Genomic DNA, 18,010 nt, shown 5'->3' with positions numbered 1-18,010 from the left:
AGCTAGGCACATCCCATCTATTAAGACTGGACGAAGCAACCCAGTAGGAGGAAAAGGATCCCCCAAATAGACAAAAGAGTCAGAGACGGCCCCCACACCCGTTGTTAGGAGTCCTACAGGAACACCAAGCTACACAATCATAACATGCAGAGGTCAGACTCATAGAGACTCCCTGATTGTCAGTTGAGTTTCTGTGAGCCTCTATGACCACTGGTTAGTTGATTCTGTCGGCTGTTTTTATTGTGGGGTCTAGACCCCCTTGACTCCTCCAATTCTTCCTCATTCTCTTCTGCAGGATTCCCCAAGCTCTGCCTTATGTTTGGCTGTGGGTCTCTGCATCTGCTCCCGTCAGATGCTGGATGAAGCCTCTTGATGATTATCCTAGGCTCCATTCTATGAGTTTAGCAGGGTGTCATTAGGAATCAGATTTCTAACCCTCTTAATTGAGGACTTTCTGAATAACAACTCGTCAAGAGCTTTTAAAAAATGGCAGCCAAACTGGGCATCATAAATGCTATGGCATTTCTCTCTTTGACTGCAGTTACTCTGACTATGGAAAACAAAACATTTATCCCAATGTAAGAATGAATTTCTCCAGTAGTTACTGGGTAAAGCTAGCACTGTGGAGACTTGCGCTGCTTTCCGTGGGACAAGCCACGGAAAAGTAAAGCTAAATGTCAGCTTAGTCTGTTAGCAAAGACAAAAGAGGGAAATAAATTTTGACATAAAATGTACTTGCAAAATAAATATTCTTAAAACTAAAATGGTAATTATACCAAAGCATTATGCTATTTGAATGAAACTGTATAAAATCCATGCCATGTGTGGTGTTGTGACTGTCGTTCCCCATCTGGACCAATGGTTGGACACCTTATTCCCTTTCCACCTGCCACCCTGGGTGCCCTGTCGTGGGGACCCTCTCGTGTGACATATGTAAGCAGTAGAAGTATATTTCCAATCTCACTGCCCGTTCACTTCTCTAAAACTCCAGAGAGCTGCTGCAAGGATAAAATAACACATATCATATATTGAGCACTGCTCTGATAGAATGTGGGACTCCACCCACAAAAGGAGGCCTGTTGTTATTATTCTTACTAATATATTTAGTCTGTGGTTTCCTTTGAAAAGCAGTTACTAGAGCTACAACCTATGTTTTGTTTCCTTTTTATTCCCCCTCCCCCCGAAGAAGTTAGAAACACATCTTCCAGTAGAAAAGCTTGTGTTCTGGGCTTCCTGTCCGTCCAGGGTCTCTGAGCCTGATTACAATGTGTGCATTTTAGCTGGGTTTGGTGGTCCATGCCAGTGATCCCAGCATTAGGCAGACTGAGAAAGGAAAATCACAAGCTCCAGGTCAACCAGACTATGCTGTGAGAGCCTGTCTCCAGAGGTGGGGAGAAGGGCAGAGGAATAGATGTAAGAGGGGGCTACTTGGTTTGTTCTAACTATAACTATAAACTTTCTTAAGATGAAAATGTAATTTCAAAAGAGTAACATTTAATCTTTTCCACCTACAGTGTGTCCCTTCTTTAAAAAAAGTCCAGTTGCCTTCTCTCAGTAAGCTGCCTTTCAAATCCATAGATCACAAGTTTCTGGAAAAGTCAAAGAATCAGTTGAATAAGTTTTTACAGGTAAGCACGTCGGGGATTTGGGGTGCTAAGGGTGAGACTGTCACCGCCCCAGGAACGTGCTAGTTTGCCGCTTGTTTTCTCTAGCCACCCCCAGTTTGTATTACCAGCACCACACAGGTGTCCCCCATCTCTACACCTTCCCCAAAGATCACTCTCCCACTCATTATATCCTGCAGGGGCAACGGTTCCTTTGGCTTGTTTCCTGTAGACCTGCTCTCTTAGGACACTAGGTGCAGAACATTTTTGTCGTCGTGTTGCTGATCTGTACTGTAACCACATTAGCTCACACAGAAACTTATTTATGGCAGGGTGTGTTGGTGAACACATTTAATCCCAGCACATGGGAGATGGAGGCAGATGGGTTTCTGTGAGTTCAAGTTCTGTCTGGTCTATATAGTGAGTTCCAGGCCAGCCAGGGCTACATAGTGAGACTTTGTCTCAAAAAAAAAAAAAAAAGAAAGAAACAAACAAACAAAACGACCCAAACCCTTTGGTTTATGGTCTGTTCTTTCTCCTAGGCCAGATAAGTGTGGACATAACTCCAGGACTTCAGTGCTAAGGACCAGTGTAAACAGTTACATAACTGTATAAACAGTGACGCTTTTGAAAGAGGTGACACATCTCTTGCTGGGCAAGGGCACCATATCTGAACCCAGCCATTAAAGGGTCCTTTGTGGTAGGCACATGTAATATGCAAATTTTAAATAGGTTAAATGCAGATGAGTAAATTTGTCTTTGAAAAGCAGTCTTTGAAAAGTAGCCCCGGAGATCTTGAGTGGTGTGCAAAATAAAAATTTTATGGCTTCAAGCAGCACCGAGCACCGTTTGCATACTATGTCCACTGGCTAAGGTTTTTGGCACTGTGTCTTTTGTAGTTAAGACCTCTGACAGTATTCTTATGTAGTTTATTTCTGAGATAAGAATTATTATGTAGAATTATGGTGAAAGTGAGTCCATAACATAGTTCGTTCTGCCTGCCTTGCCTGGCTGTAGCTTGCAGCAGCCCAGATAGTTTTCTGTGTAGCAGTAATTAGTTCTCCTCTTCCACAGAACCTGCTCTCGGATGACAGACTGTGTCAGAGCGAAGCACTTTATGCCTTCTTGAGCCCTTCTCCTGACTACCTCAAGGTCATTGACGTGCAGGGGAAAAAGAACTCCTTTTCCTTATCTTCCTTTCTGGAGAAACTTCCTCGAGACTTCTTCTCCCATCAGGAGGTGAGCCGGTCAAAGGTGGTCCCACTTTAGTGTATTCTAGGATAGAGTTCTTGAATGCTGTTTGAAGGAAGAGCAGTTTCTTGAAGGCAAAGGTTTTCAATGATCACTTTCACATCTGGGAGTTAATCACTTGAAGAATTACAAAATAGAAACAGGAGGATAAATAGCTAGGTGGGTAAGCGGACTGTAGACAGGAAGTGTTGTGGCTGCTGGTGCCTCAGATGGTGACCAGAGTAAAGCATCAAGGGAGGAGGTTGGTGTGGGTCTGAGGTCTCAGGTATGTCTGGGATAGTGGGCAGATCGTCACACTAGATTGGCAGGTGTCTGTAATGTGTGGATGGAAGATGAGGCAAAGGGGTCATGGCAGGTTAGGGGGTCAAAGCTTTACTCTTGGGTGTGAAGAACCATGGAGCATGTTGAATCAGGAAGAACCTGGAAGCAGTGTGTATGATAGAGCAGTCACCAGAGAGACAACAGACGTGTTCAGTCTCACAGTCTGAACCTCAGGGTTAAAGTATGTTTGGACCACCTGTTTGGGGCTCTCTAGCCTCAAACTTGGCTGCTTCTTAGTCTATTGCTAGATGGCACGGACTCTTTGTCAGGATGGTTTATTGAGGTGGCACAGGGAGACTATGAACAAAAGTGTGGTGCTTTATTTATTGCACTCTGAGTTGGGAAAGAAATGCCCACATCTCTCTTCAGTCTCTGAGTGAACCCCCTGCCTCTGGAGCTCCTCTACCATCTCCCTTCTCCGTGTCTGTTTAGACCTGGCCAACTCCCCTCCATTATACACAGTGACTTGGTGACTGTGAAATTGCTCTCTAACAGTGAGTGTTGTGGCTGCTCCTCAGTGTTCACCTTCTCAGCCTCTTTGAAGCATTTCATGTTCTTGGACCAGTGTGAAGCCAGGAAGCTTTAGAGAACTCCTTGTGCTTCCAAGGAGCTGTCTGACTGCTCACCTGATAACACCCAAAGACCTATCATTAGTCTGGTAGCCGGTTCTACAAGCTCAACTTTCTTTTTTTCTTTTTTAAATTTTATTAAAACTTCTTCATATATTTCTATCATATTTTTCTCCCTCCCCAACTCCTTCCAGATCCTTTCCTACCTCCCTACCCACCCAACATCATGTTCCCCCCTTTCCAAAGCAACAATAAACCAACAAAAATCCCAGCTCCCTGAGCCTGAAGGAGAGAGATTTGATGAAGACATCCCATTTAGGACTGAGTGCTGCTATGTGTCTTACTCTCTGCACATTGTCCAGTTTTGGGTCTCTGGGTTAATTACCGTCACTGCAGGAAGGAACTTCTCTGATGAGGGTGGAGTAATGCACAGATCTGCCATCAGTAGTCATTTTATTGCTGTGTTCGTTTAGCTAAGTAATAGTAGTAGGTTTTCCCCATAGGCCCATCATCTGTGTACTCTCAGTTATTTTGGCCTATTTAGCGGTGTCAGATGTGGGTTCCATTTCATGTAGTGGGCCTTAAATCCAATTAACCAAAAGAGAAAGAAAAAGGTTGGTTACTCCCATAACACTTACGCCACTACTATACTGATTTGTCATTCAGGCCGGTTCCTGTTGTAGATCTCAGGGTTTGTAGCTGGGTGATACTGATAACTACCTTTCTTGTCTAGTCTCATGCAGAGTATCTTCCTGCACAATGAATATTAGTCAGTGGTGGTGAAGCTTCTAGTTAGAAACCAGGCAACTTCTCTGTGTTCAATGACTTAAGTAAGAGTTGTTTTCAGCCATAGGGCCTGCCATCAGGTTGTGGTGAGTAACCAATAGCCCTGACAATACCATGTGGTATGAGTGATCCATGGGACAAGATGTAATCATTCCTGATACTGGAGGCTTTGCTTTCACCTTTGGTTTCTCTGTGGACATTATAATAACCATCTTTCGCTGTCTTCACTGCCTAGGATTTGGGCAGCACTTCATCTCTTACAGAAACTGCCATTCCTGTGTATGTCAGTCTCTGCTGACCACTGTGGGCCACTAAGATTCTGCACCTTACTGCACTCATGTGCTCCGGCTTGGTGCCTGGCGTCTAATGTGTGGACTGACATATGCTGGCGTGTAAATCGGGAAATGGGACTACCTAAAGTATACAGTAGATGCTTGAAGCAGAACTTTAAAAATACCTCACTTACCTTAAAATGCTTATATTTTTAAGAGCAGTGAACTTTAAAAACCATTTTAGTTAAAAGTCTTTCAAAATGGAAAAAACAAAACCTCATCCTCTTTAGAAAACTGTATTACTAATTCCCTGGTTATTTAAAGAGTGATTCCCCGCCCCCCCCACCTCTAGTTTGCTTATTTTAAGCTTTGATTCTGGCTATAGAGTCAGGCTATTCCCTGAGGGAAGAAGCAGTTTATCCTCCAACTTGAACATGGATAGATTTAGAAGTTTAAAAGTCAAGCAACAGGAAAAGGCTAGAATGAAGTGGAGTCTGTACTTGATAGAGGAAGTCAGCTCTGTATCGTGTACTGAGATCCTGGGTAACCTGCCGCTGCCTTCGGTGTTGTTACACCGCAGGAGGAGATGGAAGAAGACAGCGACCTGTCAGATTATGGGGACGATGTGGATGGGAAGAAGGAGGCCTTGGCTGAGCCGTGCTTCATGCTGATCGGGGAGATTTTTGAACTTCGAGGAAGTAAGTTTCTTTGCTGGTTACTATCCCTCTCCTTCTGGCATGGATTACATGTGTTCATCCACCCGGCAAGTGCTCTAATGTGCCAGCCGCTTTAGAGATAATGCAGGGTTGTACTTCATGCTTGGTGCTGAAGGCACACCCTTAGGACAGAGAATTTCTGTCTTCCTCAAGCCTGGGTTCCTGGTTTACTCAGCATTGTGCGCTTCTGAATTTAAAAAGAGAGAATGCTTTGAACTCGTTTCATGTGACTCAGTGTAGCTTCATTGTCTCATCACCAAAAGTTATTTTAAAAAATCACTTGCATAGCCTATTATTAAAGGTGCAGTTTTGATACCAGGGTGGTATTGTAGATATATATGTATACATATAATACATATTTAATATAAATATGCTTAATATATGAAGGTTCATTGTAGATTAATTTCAATAACTGAAGTTAAAGCTAAAATAAACTTTAGAAATGGAAGCTAGTTGTATTAAGAAATTCTCATGATAAAATACCATCCAAATATTAAACTCTTTCAGATGAAAAATTTGCAGCCTTGTTGCATTTTATATTATTTTAAGATAGCCGCTGATCTTTAACATGATTCAGTACGTTCAGAAAACAATAGTATTCCACTCAGTCTTTCTTTTCTTTAATGGAGTCTTACCCACAAATCTATGCATCTTCCTACTTCCCACAGAGGTGGGAGCAGTGAGCGTGCAGCATTCTATCTGGTTGCATCTGTGTGTTCTTCTCCAGAAACTCAGAGATAAAAGCACACCGTGAGTGTGTCAGAGCCGGTCACAGCCTTAGCAGGCTCTAAATGCTGGCATTTTAGCCTGCGCATCCTCGGTCGAATGGGTGTTTGGCTTTGTCAGTGACATTTCCTAGAGGAATAAATAGAACGGCCTTGATTCTGAGATGTGATGCATGCATTTGCCCTCAGCAGACTCCTCAGGCGGCTGCAGCTGTCTCTGCTTTAAACAAACAAGCTTTAATAGGAGGCAAGGGCCCTTTGGGCAGGGGGAGCTAGGGAACCGAGGGAGAACCGGAAAGGAGTAGAGTGAGGAGATACCAGTGATGGCACAGAACTGGACCAAATGCTTTGGTTCCTGTTTGTGTTCAGAATGCAGAAGGACCTAGTAAGGCATATTTTTATTTTAAAACCCTCAACTGTCAGGCATCCTTCCTAGAGTTCCATCTGTGATTAGACCCGCTAGCTATGAACTACCTCTCTCCTGACCTAGAAAGGCCAACCAAAGTTATCATCATGAACAGACATGTTCACTGTAGCCTAAAGGCCAGCCTAAAATAAACACATACTTGGTGCTATTCCAGAAACTTCCACACTGAAGGTCCAGGCATTGCTGAGGCATGGCTCTGAATTCATGGCTTGACTTTTATTGCTGTGTGTTGGGGGGCAGATAGTTTTTTTTAAGTAGGCCTTGAGAATCATTCAGAAGTTAGTTAGGAACGCCCTTGATGCTTTGGTGTAGTGTCAAGTCGCTGTCAATTGTTGCTCATGTGTGGTCGCCCTTGGGAAAGCATCTTTGGGAATTTACTCCTCTTAACTTTCACTACTGTATGCAGATGGCCTGAACCTTTATCGCCAAGTCTGAATTTTTCATTTCTTCCTGTGCTAGTAGTCAAACATTTCAGGGGCTAGAGATGAAAATACAAATTTAGAAAATTAGTTTGTATTCAAATTTATGAAGATAAAAATATCACCAATTTTTTGCCTTCTTTTGTTTACATTGATATTTTACACCTATGAAATGTCTCTGTGATAGTAATAAAAGTTGTGATGGGCAGAAGCCCTCATGCACAGAAAACACCTTTAGGGATGGAGGAATACCAGCTCTCTTCAATCTCATCCTCTTCCAGTTGAGGAGCCTGATGTATGCCCAGCTGCTCTGGAAAGGGTTGCAGGAAAGGAATTCCCATATTATTCAGGACTGTGGTCTTCACTGTTTTCCTTTCTTGCCCCCCACACATAAGATAAAAAGTACACTGTTGAACAGACTCGAGAACTCAGAGGGGGAAATTAGACCATTGCTTCACTCATAGCTGGTCATGTCTGTCAGCATTTGCATACAGACATTTCTTATTGAGAACTGTTAGAAAACTGGAAGCAGAACCCTACATTAACTGCACTGTCTGCTGTGGGGGCTTGGCATGCCATCAGCAGCCCAGGGATATAGCTGGAATTCTATGCTTTGTTCTGTCTGATCCTGCTGGACTAGTTTCTCTCCCACCTGTGGTCCCATAATCATTCAGAGGCGTAATATTAATTATAACTGTTTGGCCATAGGCTCAGGCTTCTTACTGGTTAACTCTACATATATATTAACCCATTTCTAATAAGATGTGCCTCACCACGTGCCCCGTGGCTTACTGGTAATGCCCTGGCATCTTACCTCTCCTGTGACTGCTGGCACCTCCCTAACTCTGACTTTTTTTTAAATATTTTTATGGTTTATTTAACTTTATTTTATGTGCATTGGTGTGAAGGTGTCAGATCCCCTAGAACTAGATCTTCAGACAGTTGTGAGCTGCCATGTGAGTGCTGGGAATTGAATCCGGGTCCTCTGGAAGAGTAGTCAGTGAGCCATCTCTCCAGCCCTCCCAACTCTGACTTCTTTCTCCCTGTCTCTGCTTGATTTCCCACCTAGCCTATTCTGCCTTGCAATAGGCCAGATCAGTTTCTTTATTAACCAATGGTGGTACAGAATATTCACAGCATACAGAGGGGCATCCCACATCACAGGGCATAGAAAGTAAAGTATTATTTCAGCTCTTTAGTAGGCAGAATAAAAGAAAAAAGAGGGGGAGATACTCCTAAATTTCACTTCTACATTTGCCTATTGAAAACCGAAAGCTTAGTCAAGAGTTTCCTGAGCAGGCCTTTGCTAACTCATACCCGGTCGGGTGAGCAGGCCTTTGCTAGCTCATAGTCTCCAGAAGTGGAGCCAGTGGTTGATGCTGAGATTCGGACAGAATCAAATGGCAAGACTGTATGCTTTGTTCAGCTGTAAAATTGTGATGCTTGTAATATCCTGTGGTAAATATTTTCTTCTGGTTTATTTTTTAGTGTTTAAATGGGTGCGAAGAACATTAATTGCTCTCGTTCAGGTCACTTTTGGAAGAACCATCAACAAGTGAGTTGTACAGAATTAATGTTTGAATCCATGTGTTGCTACCCTTTGTCTGAATGTTGAATTTTTTTCCTTTTTTATTTTTTATACATTTTTTATTGATATTTATTGAGCTCTACACTTTTCTCTGCTCCCCTCCCTGCCTCTCCTTTCTCCTTCAATCCTCCCCCAAGGTCCCCATGTTCCCAATCTACTTAGGAGATCTTGTCTTTTTCTACTTTCTACGTCCCATGTAGATTAGATCTATGTAAGTCTCTCTTAGTGTCCGCACTGTTGTCTAAGTTCTCTGGGATTGTGGTTTGTAGGCTGGCTTTCTTTGCTTTCTGTTTAAAAACCACCTATGAGTGAGTACACATGATAATTGTCTTTCTGTGTCTGTGTTACCTCATTCAAAATAATTGAATTCTTTTTGAACAGAAAGTCTCCCTCTTTTGTGTTTGTTTCTGACATGATTCTGAGGCTGCGTGAGGAAGCAGAGTTCTGAATTTCTCTTGTAGCATGCATGGTAATTAATTGACAAAAAATTGCTAGCTCCAGCATGCTGGCCAGTGAGGGTCAGAAGGCTGCTCTGGAGAAGTTCCATTTGGATCACAGAGAGCCTTGGTATTCTGTTGTCATTGCAGGCTATGATTTAGCCGCCATGAAAGTAAGATACTCTCCAGAGGGCAAGTATTACTCGAAGAGAAATACAAAGCATATATCGACTTTTAGAGTTGAGTTGTGTTAAAGCGTTAATTCTTCTTTACATGTGGACATCCATGGTGGAGGCGGTGTCTGTCACACACTAATACCACAAGCCCCTTTTAGATCCTCGCCTGCATTGCAGTCTCCACTTACAGCAAAGCATTTTTACATGTAATCGTCTACGGGGCGTTTTCAAGTTGTTTACAGAAGTGTTCCATGTTTGGCATTTGTTCGTGAAGGCTCTGGGTCTGCTGTGAGAACTGTCAGGCAGCATTACTTGCTAAGAAGCTGCAAGAGCATGCCATCAGCAGTGGTCAGGGCACACAGTGCAGGCGGTCTTTATCAGAGGTGATCTAACACTTCAGCTTCTTCTCATCGTGAGGAGACAGAACCGAGAGCTGGCGTGACTTTCCCGAGGTCACCAGTATACTGTTCATACAGTAGACTAACCTGGCTTCCAGGCTGTGACTTCTGTTACACATTAGCCCTGTGCCTGGAATTTACAACTGCCATTGTCAGCTTCTTTTAAATAACCGTGCAAAATACAGATCTTCAAGAGATTAGCATTAGGATTTTCTGCAGAACAGAAATGTGAGTGGATGTCTAAGAATTTTAAAAATAAAGCACTGTTTTAGGTATTGTAAAATAAGTTTTGAGATGAAAATATTGTTTTTCCAAGTGAATAACTTACTGTTGAACATTGGTGAGATGTTAATGTGATAGTTTTATTATGTAAATTTATACAGTTTTATAGGAAATACTATAAATGTATTTTAATACATATTAATATAATACTGAAATATATTGATTTAAACATAGAATGTGCTTTCTTGGTGGTCACACCAAATACTTACTTCTATTTTATTTCTAGAATTTAAAAAAAAACATAGTTTAAGCCATCCATCACAGGCTTGTATAGTTAAGTTATTAACATTAATACAGAGAAAGAGCCCATTTAACGTATTGTTTATGTCTTGGGAAAACTTCTCTAGCACTGAGAGGCCGTAGAGAGATCTCCAGGTGCCTTCTTTTCCCTCATACTTGAGCTCGCTCGTGTGTTTCCCGGTCAGATTCAGCGAATCGTGTACTTGCCGTGTTCCTCTAGCGACTTTGGCGCCGGCTCATGTGGTGGGCAGCTGAGCTTGTGCGCGGTGCGTAGTCAGGCAGTTTGCACAGTGCCTGAGAGCCTCTTGGAGGGAGCTTCCAGCTGTCATCCGCTGGGTTTGCTAGCAGGCCGGGAATTGTGAGCACCTGGTAGGCGCTGTTTTTCCTCTGCAGATGGCACATGATAGCAGTAAGCAGCAGTGTTGTCAGCATCTGGTCTGGAAGCAACCGTGGTCTCATACTCTTGGTTTGCTTCAAAAGCTTTCGGTTGATAGAAAATGTTGAGGTGCTGTTCTTTTCTAAGAATTGCCAAGTATTCAGTCACAAGTTGAAGTTTCTTCATGGAGCACCAGTAGTTAACCGAGAGCAAAACTGCAGAAATCCAATGTGTTGCTGATGGCCCAGAGAACTTTCTTAGGCAGGCAGTGGGGCAGGTTGGCAGTGACTTTTTTTTCATAAATAGATAAATTAATTCTTCGTTTAGATTCGAATTGCACAGTATTTGGTCATGTTTGATTTTCATTTTAACATTGCAGCTTGACACAGAGTTTAATCATTTCCAACATTAACCGATTACTGTGTATGAAGTGTTGGACTTTGAACATCCATTTGGAGATGTTCTGAAACCCTTTCTTACTCTTAAAAATCTAACTGAGACTTCAGGGGCTTATAGCGCTTTCTGATTACTGTTTATTTATTCACGGGCTTGATCTCAGGGGCTTCTGGGCCAGGGAGTCTAGGATGATCCTTTCCCTTTCCATGTCCTCCTCTTTCAGCTAAGTCCGGGCTCTTTATCAATGGCTAAGGGAATGGTTAAAGTTGAACCAATAGGATTGTGTAGAGAAAACCATGTAAAGATCATTTCTGCATAACTGGGCAGGCTGAGTATCCCAACCCTTTGGAGTTGACTTGGTATTGTTGTGTCTTTGCTCCTTGCCAGTGGGCACTAGGTGCTTTCTCTGGGTCAGGGTATTTTCCCAGGACTCTCTTCCATGGTCACTCAAAGGGGCCAGTATAAAGTATGGTTCTCTTCCAGGACTTGAGGTGCCCAAGGGGTGTTTCCCAGGCTGAGGAAGTGGGCTTGTGTTTCTGGTTTATAATCTTCCCAGAGAAATGATCAATTATGGGGTGGATTTGGACGCGTCTCGGTCCTCTGTTCTTGTCTATCCTGATGGGAAGTCAAACATTTGGAAAATGTAGACCCCATATTGTGTGTGTATATGAAATTCTCAAACAATAAAGAAAACAAAACAGAAAAATATGTGAACATGTGAACCCAGGAATGAGTTGGTCATCCAGTATTGCCAAAGTGAACAATAGCCTTCATAGCCAAGGTTTAAAAGTAATTAGTTTATTCATCTAACTTTTAGATCCTAACCTACCCATTGATGAACGCCTTCTGAGAATAGAGTAGACCTTTTTTCAAAACTTCATTCAAGCAATATTTTTTTCTTTTAAAAGACAAATCCGGGATACAGTGAACTGGATATTCAGTGAGCAAATGTTGGTTTACTACATCAATACCTTCCGGGATGCTTTTTGGCCCAATGGAGTATTGGCGCCGCCAACTAGAATCAGAAGCAAAGCACAAAGTCAGGAGACAAAACAAAGAGCACAGCAGAAGCTGCTCGAGAACATTCCAGGTGAGGCCTTGGCGAGAGAGAAGAACATGAGCACTTCGGGCCCGTGCCCTGTGCCTCCCTGGAGGCTGCTTCCCATCCTCTGTTGAGAATACCCTGAAGAACACATTTAATGCTTAAAGTTTACCATGAAACTTTAGAAATGTGCTTAAAACACATTTATTTTAATTACTAAAAGTAGCAAATGCTAAAATTTCATAAATGCCCACTGGTAAAAAGAGTCCTGAGAGACACGCCTCTGAGTGCCTGGGGAGATTATCTGTTTTAGGTTAATCCAGGTAGGAGACCCACCTTATGCATAAGTGGTCCTCTCCCTGAGAAAGTGAGCTGAGCACCTGCATCCATCCCCTGCTCTCTGGCTCCTGACTGTGGAGACAACACGAGCAGCCTCCTCAGGCTCCAGATGTAAACTCCCCTCCATGCTTTCCTGCACCTCAAAGTGTGAGCCAAAATAAGCTCCTTATCTCTCTGTGGCTTTGTCAAGAGTATTTTATCATTGGCAACAGGGAAAGTAACAAACACACCCAACATGCGCCAGGCCCTGAGTTCATCCCTCAGCAGTGCACTAAAACGTACAAAACTTTCTTTTCCCAGATACACTTCAGAGCCTTGTTGGACAGCAAAACGCCCGCCATGGTATAATAAAAATATTCAAGGCACTGCAAGAAACAAGAGCCAATAAGCACCTGCTGTATGTGAGTAAGCCAGCCCACAGGGGACTTTTGTTTTTGGATTTTGTTTCTGTTAGCAAATTAGGATAACTCTTAATCCTTCAAATTTTCAATACTTTTATGACTTATAACTTGGAGCCTGGTTTTTCTGCTTTATTTTTGCCTCTCCTCCCATTTGATGAAGAAGCATAAAGGGGACATAGCATTCTCTTCCCACACGCGGAGTTCTCCATGACTTCTGATTCAGTGTCTCCGCATGACTTAGAGGTTTTGTTATTTTGGCAAAGGAAACTTTTTCTGATTAGAATTACCACTGTCAGGCAGGTGTGGTAGTACATGCCTATAATCCAAGTACTCAGGAGGTAGAGGCCAGTGTGAGCTCATTACACCCCGCCCCCCAAAATAAAGCTAAACCAGAGGAAAAACACCAATATAAAATGTCACAGACAGTTGGATGTGTCTAATAGACCACTGAAATAAATGGAGTTTCTGTTGTCTGAACTCTTTTGAGAGCCCCTCGTTTACTGAGAATAATCTTAGAGCACAGATTATGAGTAAACCCTCACCCGGCCCCTTCTCTGCTTTTCCTCCGCGGGGCAGGTACTGATGGAGCTGCTGCTGGCTGAGCTGTGTCCCGAGCTGCGAACACACTTGGATCAATTCAAAGCTGGTCAAGTCTGAGATCGCACAAACCAACCACCAGAGAAATGTCTGTGTAATAATAGACATGAAACATTTCCCTCTTTTCCACAGAGGGCCCAACAAGAACCACACTGACTTTTATTTTCGTGCCTCCCTCTAGTTTTATGTGAAAGAAGCAGAATCGGAGGGAGACAGACTGATGCTGTGGTAGGCAGTAGAAAAGCAAACTGATGCTTACTGGTTTTTACTGAAATGATATAAATAAAGCTCAATTTGCTGATTGAAATACAAATGTTAATATGTGATAAGAACATAGGAAATATTTTAAATATTTATGAGAACAGTTTTGCTGTTAAATGACAAACTCTGAATATTATACAGTTAATCTCCTTGCTGAGAACTCTGAACATTCCTGTTTCTTGTGTATTGAAGAATAGCGCGATGCTCGGTGTAAAGTGTTTGTGAAAATTCTATTGTCTTTATTTTTACCAAAGATTTCCCATAGTTTGAAGCATTTGAAGCAATAAAATTTAAAAATGAGTCACAGTGCTGGAAGGCGTTGAGCTTGTGTCAGAGAAAGAGCAATAGCGTGGACACTGGTGCGTCTAAGGTGGATTTGTCGGGAGCCTCTCCTTAGAAAGCATTGCCCTCTGAGAACTTCTGCAAGACAGTGCAAAGTGCGCTGCCTGGGTTGTGGTGCACAAAAGAGGCCAAATTGGTGAGGCCGTGGGGAGATGAGAAGTGAGCTGAACTGGGGAAATATTAGCTCCAAGACAGGGAAGCAGAAGAGGGAAGTTGCCTAAATCTTGTGCACTCCAGGGCATTGGGTGAGGCCCAGGGTCTGGATTGTGTCCTTGTTGTCAGTGGGACCATGGACGCTGACTCGGTGTTCCTGGGCTTTTCCATTATTTGTCACTTTGTCACTGTGTTAGGCAGTAGCAGCATCATGCGCTATCCTTCCTCTGGTTTCTAGAAATACTGAAAACAGGGCAAAGCTGCGATCTGAACAAAAGAAAAAATATATTCGAGTCATATAGGTTTATCGTACTAATGGCTCATAACGAACAAGTTCTTGATGAGACCCGGGCCTGAAAGATGGATGATTAAGCAGCACAAGTCTCATTGTCTTGTGGTTACAGCTCCCCAGCCCCTTGGTTCCGACTAAAATGGTATCTGAGACTTCAGACAAAACTGAGGTTGGCTAGTTTTTTAATTTCTTTTTTTTATTGATTTTATTGAGCTATACATTTTTCTCTGCTCTCCTCTCTTCCTTTTCCCTCTCCCATGGTCCCCAAGCTCCCAATTTACTCAGAAGATCTTGTCTTTTTCTACTTCCCATGTCAATTAGATCTTTGTATGTCTCTTAGGATCTTTATTGTTGTCAAGGTTCTCTGGGATTGTGAATTGTAGGCTGTTTTTTTTTTTTTTTGCTTTATGTTTAAAAACCACGTATGAGTGAGTACATATGATAATTGTCTTTCTGGGTCTGGGTTACCTCACTCAATATGATGTTTTCTAGCTTCATCCATTTGCCTGCAAATTTCAAGATATCATTATTCTTTTCTGCTGTGTAGTTCTCCATTGTGTAAATGTAACACATTTTCCTTATCCATTCTTTGGTTGAAGGGCATTTAGGTTGTTTCCAGGTTCTGGCTATGACAAACAAAGCCGCTATGAACATAGTTGAGCACATGTCCTGTGCACGGGATAGGGCGAAAAGGAAGGCCCCCCAAACATTAGACAGACAAGATAAAGGAAGTCTGTGGCACCTTGGGTATGACAGTAACACAAGCATCTAGGACTGCCCAGGATGGGGACAATTGGAGAACCGCCATAAACAGGCTGCCCGTGCATGCTCAAGCATTGCCAGGACATAGGTGAATGACACGATGAAATGATCATTTCCAGGGTTGGTTAAAGTCTGTAACTTTCGTATAGAATGCAGGAGTGAATAACTATTTCTTCTCTTTATATAAAAACAAAGTTCAATTCATGTGTTTGAGTATAGAACCAAGGCCGGGCTTTTCATTCTACAGACGCTCTAGCAGATGCTATCACATAGAAGTTCCATTTTCTTACCACTAACAGATTTGTTTTTATTTATCCACCATTGTAGATAACATTGTGTGGCTCAGTGGTTAAGAGCAGCAGCTGAACTTCCAGAGGACCCCAGTTCGATTCCTAGCACCCACATGGGGTTACAACCATCCCTACCTCCAGCCCCAGCACCAGTCTCGTGTGTGTGTGTGGTGTACAGACATACAAGTAGGCAGAACACCCATACACATAAAATAAATTTTAATTTTTCAGAAGAAAATGACATTGAAATTTCTAAAAGTCATACCAGCTAATATACTGCCAAAAGGCAGGCATTAAGGTATCTTTAAGACATATTGTTTTTAATAGAATTTCACAAAAATATCACAGTTGGGAGCAGTGAGACCCCAGATCCTGAATTTCTTGTAAACAATTTGTTTTCCCCCATCTGAGTGCCTACAGCTGCTCTGAGCACAAGACCTTCAGGAGTTCCTGAGGGCAGGAGAGTGGTTTCTGGTGGGTTTGGCTGGGGCGTGGCTATCTCTGTATAATCTGCCCCTGAACACAATAAAGGGGGCATTCTTGGGGAATTCAAGGATGACCCGTGTCGCTGTCTCTCTGTCTGTGTGTGTCTGTGTATTTTAACCTCCAGCCCCCTTGCCCAAAGCTCGCGAACTGGGTGCCAGCGCACAGAGTGCAGACACGGGGGCGCGGTGCGTGGCACATCACTACACAATCTAAAGCAGGTGGACCTTGGTTTTCACTGTGACGTTTTCTTTGGTAGGTTTCACTGACACTAAGACAGTCCTGCTGCTAATTAAAATGTCTTTCTTCTTATCCCTGGCCTACCTCAAGCTCAAAAGAGAGCCTCATGCCTCTGCCTCCCAATCGCCACCTAGCCTAATTTAATTTTGACACAATATTTAGATCACCAATATATGGAAAAAGTGGGCTAATTTATTTCCTAAGTATTTAGGAATTTCTGCACACTGAGGGAGACAGTCGTTAGAGTGAAGATAGTCTACAAAATGGGAAATAATTACCAACTAATAGTATCCTTAATATCTATGATATGTAAAAAAAAACTATAAAAATTAAACACTAAAAATCAGAATTGCCCAACCAAGTAGATGGGCTAAAAGAACTACCACGTTGCCCAGCTATACCACTCCTGGGTGTGTTCCTAAAGGATGTGGGTCAGCACCCTACCAAGATAAGTGTCCACCATCCCCAGTGGTGAGGAAGTGCAGCCCGCTTAGATGTCCATTAACAGATGAATGGACGGAGAAAATGTGAAACAATTGCAACGGGATTTGATGCAGCCGTAATGAAAAATGAAATACTTTGTCAGGAAAACAGATGGAACTGGAAGTCGTTATGTAAAATGAAATAAGACTCTGAAGAGCAAACGGTTTTTTTTCTCGTGTGGAACTGAGATCCGAAAGTCTGTGTGTGTCTGCAGTCTGCGTGTGTGCGTGTGTGCGTGCGTGCGTGCGTGCGTGTGTGTGTGTGTGTGTGTGTGTGTGTGTGTGTGTAGAGCAATGTTTGTATTTCTGCGTGTGTGTTTATAGCTCATGAAAATAGAGAATCAACAGGAAGAGGAAGGGATCATAAGAGAGGTGGGAAATAAGTCATAGAAAATATGTGATAAGGAAGGAGAGGGGCCAGGTGGTGGTGGTGCATGCCTTTAATCCCAGCTCTTGGGAAGCAGAAGCAGGAGGATCTTTGAGAGTTCGAGGCCAGCCTAGTCTACGAAGGCCAGACAAGGCTGTTACGTAAACCTGGTCTGTCTGTCTGTCTGTCTGTCTGTCTGTCTGTCTCTCTCTCTCTCTCTCTCTCTCTCTCTCTCTCTCTCTCACACACACACACACACACACACACACACACACACACACACACGAGACTAACTGGAGAAGGAAGAGTTAGCTGTGGGGACTCCAGGGAGGGAGGGCAGTAGGGGAAAAGGAATGAGAACAAAGTATAGCAACACATTTATGGAATCCACGTCTTTGTGTGCTAACCTAAAGCATAATTCATATAGCATTCTCAGGCTGGATTACAAAACGGTATTTAGATGTAGTCCTTTGGTTAATGATTTTTATGATATTTTTTCCATATTTTGTCTTGTATAAAAGTGTTTCTAAGATTTAAAATAAATGTAGAAAATGAATACAAAGAAAAGCATATTGCTGTAATTCTTATATTTATCAGGGATCATGATGGTTTTTGCTCATTTAATTAAGATCTTTGAGGGAACATTTGGAGGGACATGATGCTAAGTAATTTCTTAAATCCATTTTTTTTTTAAATTTACAACGTAGCCAGTTATCTTTAAGAATCTTTTAATAAGTTATAAAACACTATACACTTTCTACAAAAAGGGTTTGGAAGTCTAATCTTTAAATTGTTTTTGGCCTTCATTTAGTTTTGTGAAAAGTTTCAGATGACTCAATAACATTTTTAAATTATCAAAATTCATAAAATTAAACAAATGCCAAAGAAAATGTAAATAATTAAGCTTTTAAATTACGTTTTTAACTAAGTTGGCAGCACGTGTACTTTGGAAAGCACAAAACTCAATCTTACTAAG

General features: G+C 42.4%; 1 protein-coding gene across 2 annotated transcripts in view; it reads left to right on the top strand.

Annotated features, from left to right (window-relative positions):
* Window positions 1-13,929, top strand: part of Snx25 (sorting nexin 25) — a 103,979-nt gene extending 90,050 nt beyond the window's left edge. For both annotated transcript variants that reach the window (XM_075986708.1, XM_075986707.1), the window contains 7 exons: window positions 1,515-1,628; window positions 2,679-2,843; window positions 5,384-5,501; window positions 8,579-8,645; window positions 11,892-12,073; window positions 12,665-12,765; window positions 13,342-13,929. In XM_075986708.1, coding sequence (XP_075842823.1) covers window positions 1,515-1,628; window positions 2,679-2,843; window positions 5,384-5,501; window positions 8,579-8,645; window positions 11,892-12,073; window positions 12,665-12,765; window positions 13,342-13,422 — 828 coding nt within the window. In that variant the 3' untranslated portion in view covers window positions 13,423-13,929. The remainder of the gene's footprint in view (window positions 1-1,514; window positions 1,629-2,678; window positions 2,844-5,383; window positions 5,502-8,578; window positions 8,646-11,891; window positions 12,074-12,664; window positions 12,766-13,341) is intronic.
* The last annotated feature ends 4,081 nt before the right edge of the window (window positions 13,930-18,010 follow it).

This window comes from Microtus pennsylvanicus, chromosome 9 (genome assembly GCF_037038515.1).
Source record: "Microtus pennsylvanicus isolate mMicPen1 chromosome 9, mMicPen1.hap1, whole genome shotgun sequence".
Taxonomy (NCBI): domain Eukaryota; kingdom Metazoa; phylum Chordata; class Mammalia; order Rodentia; family Cricetidae; genus Microtus; species Microtus pennsylvanicus.
Note: the sequence above shows the minus strand (reverse complement) of the source record. Positions and strands in the feature narration are given on the sequence as shown.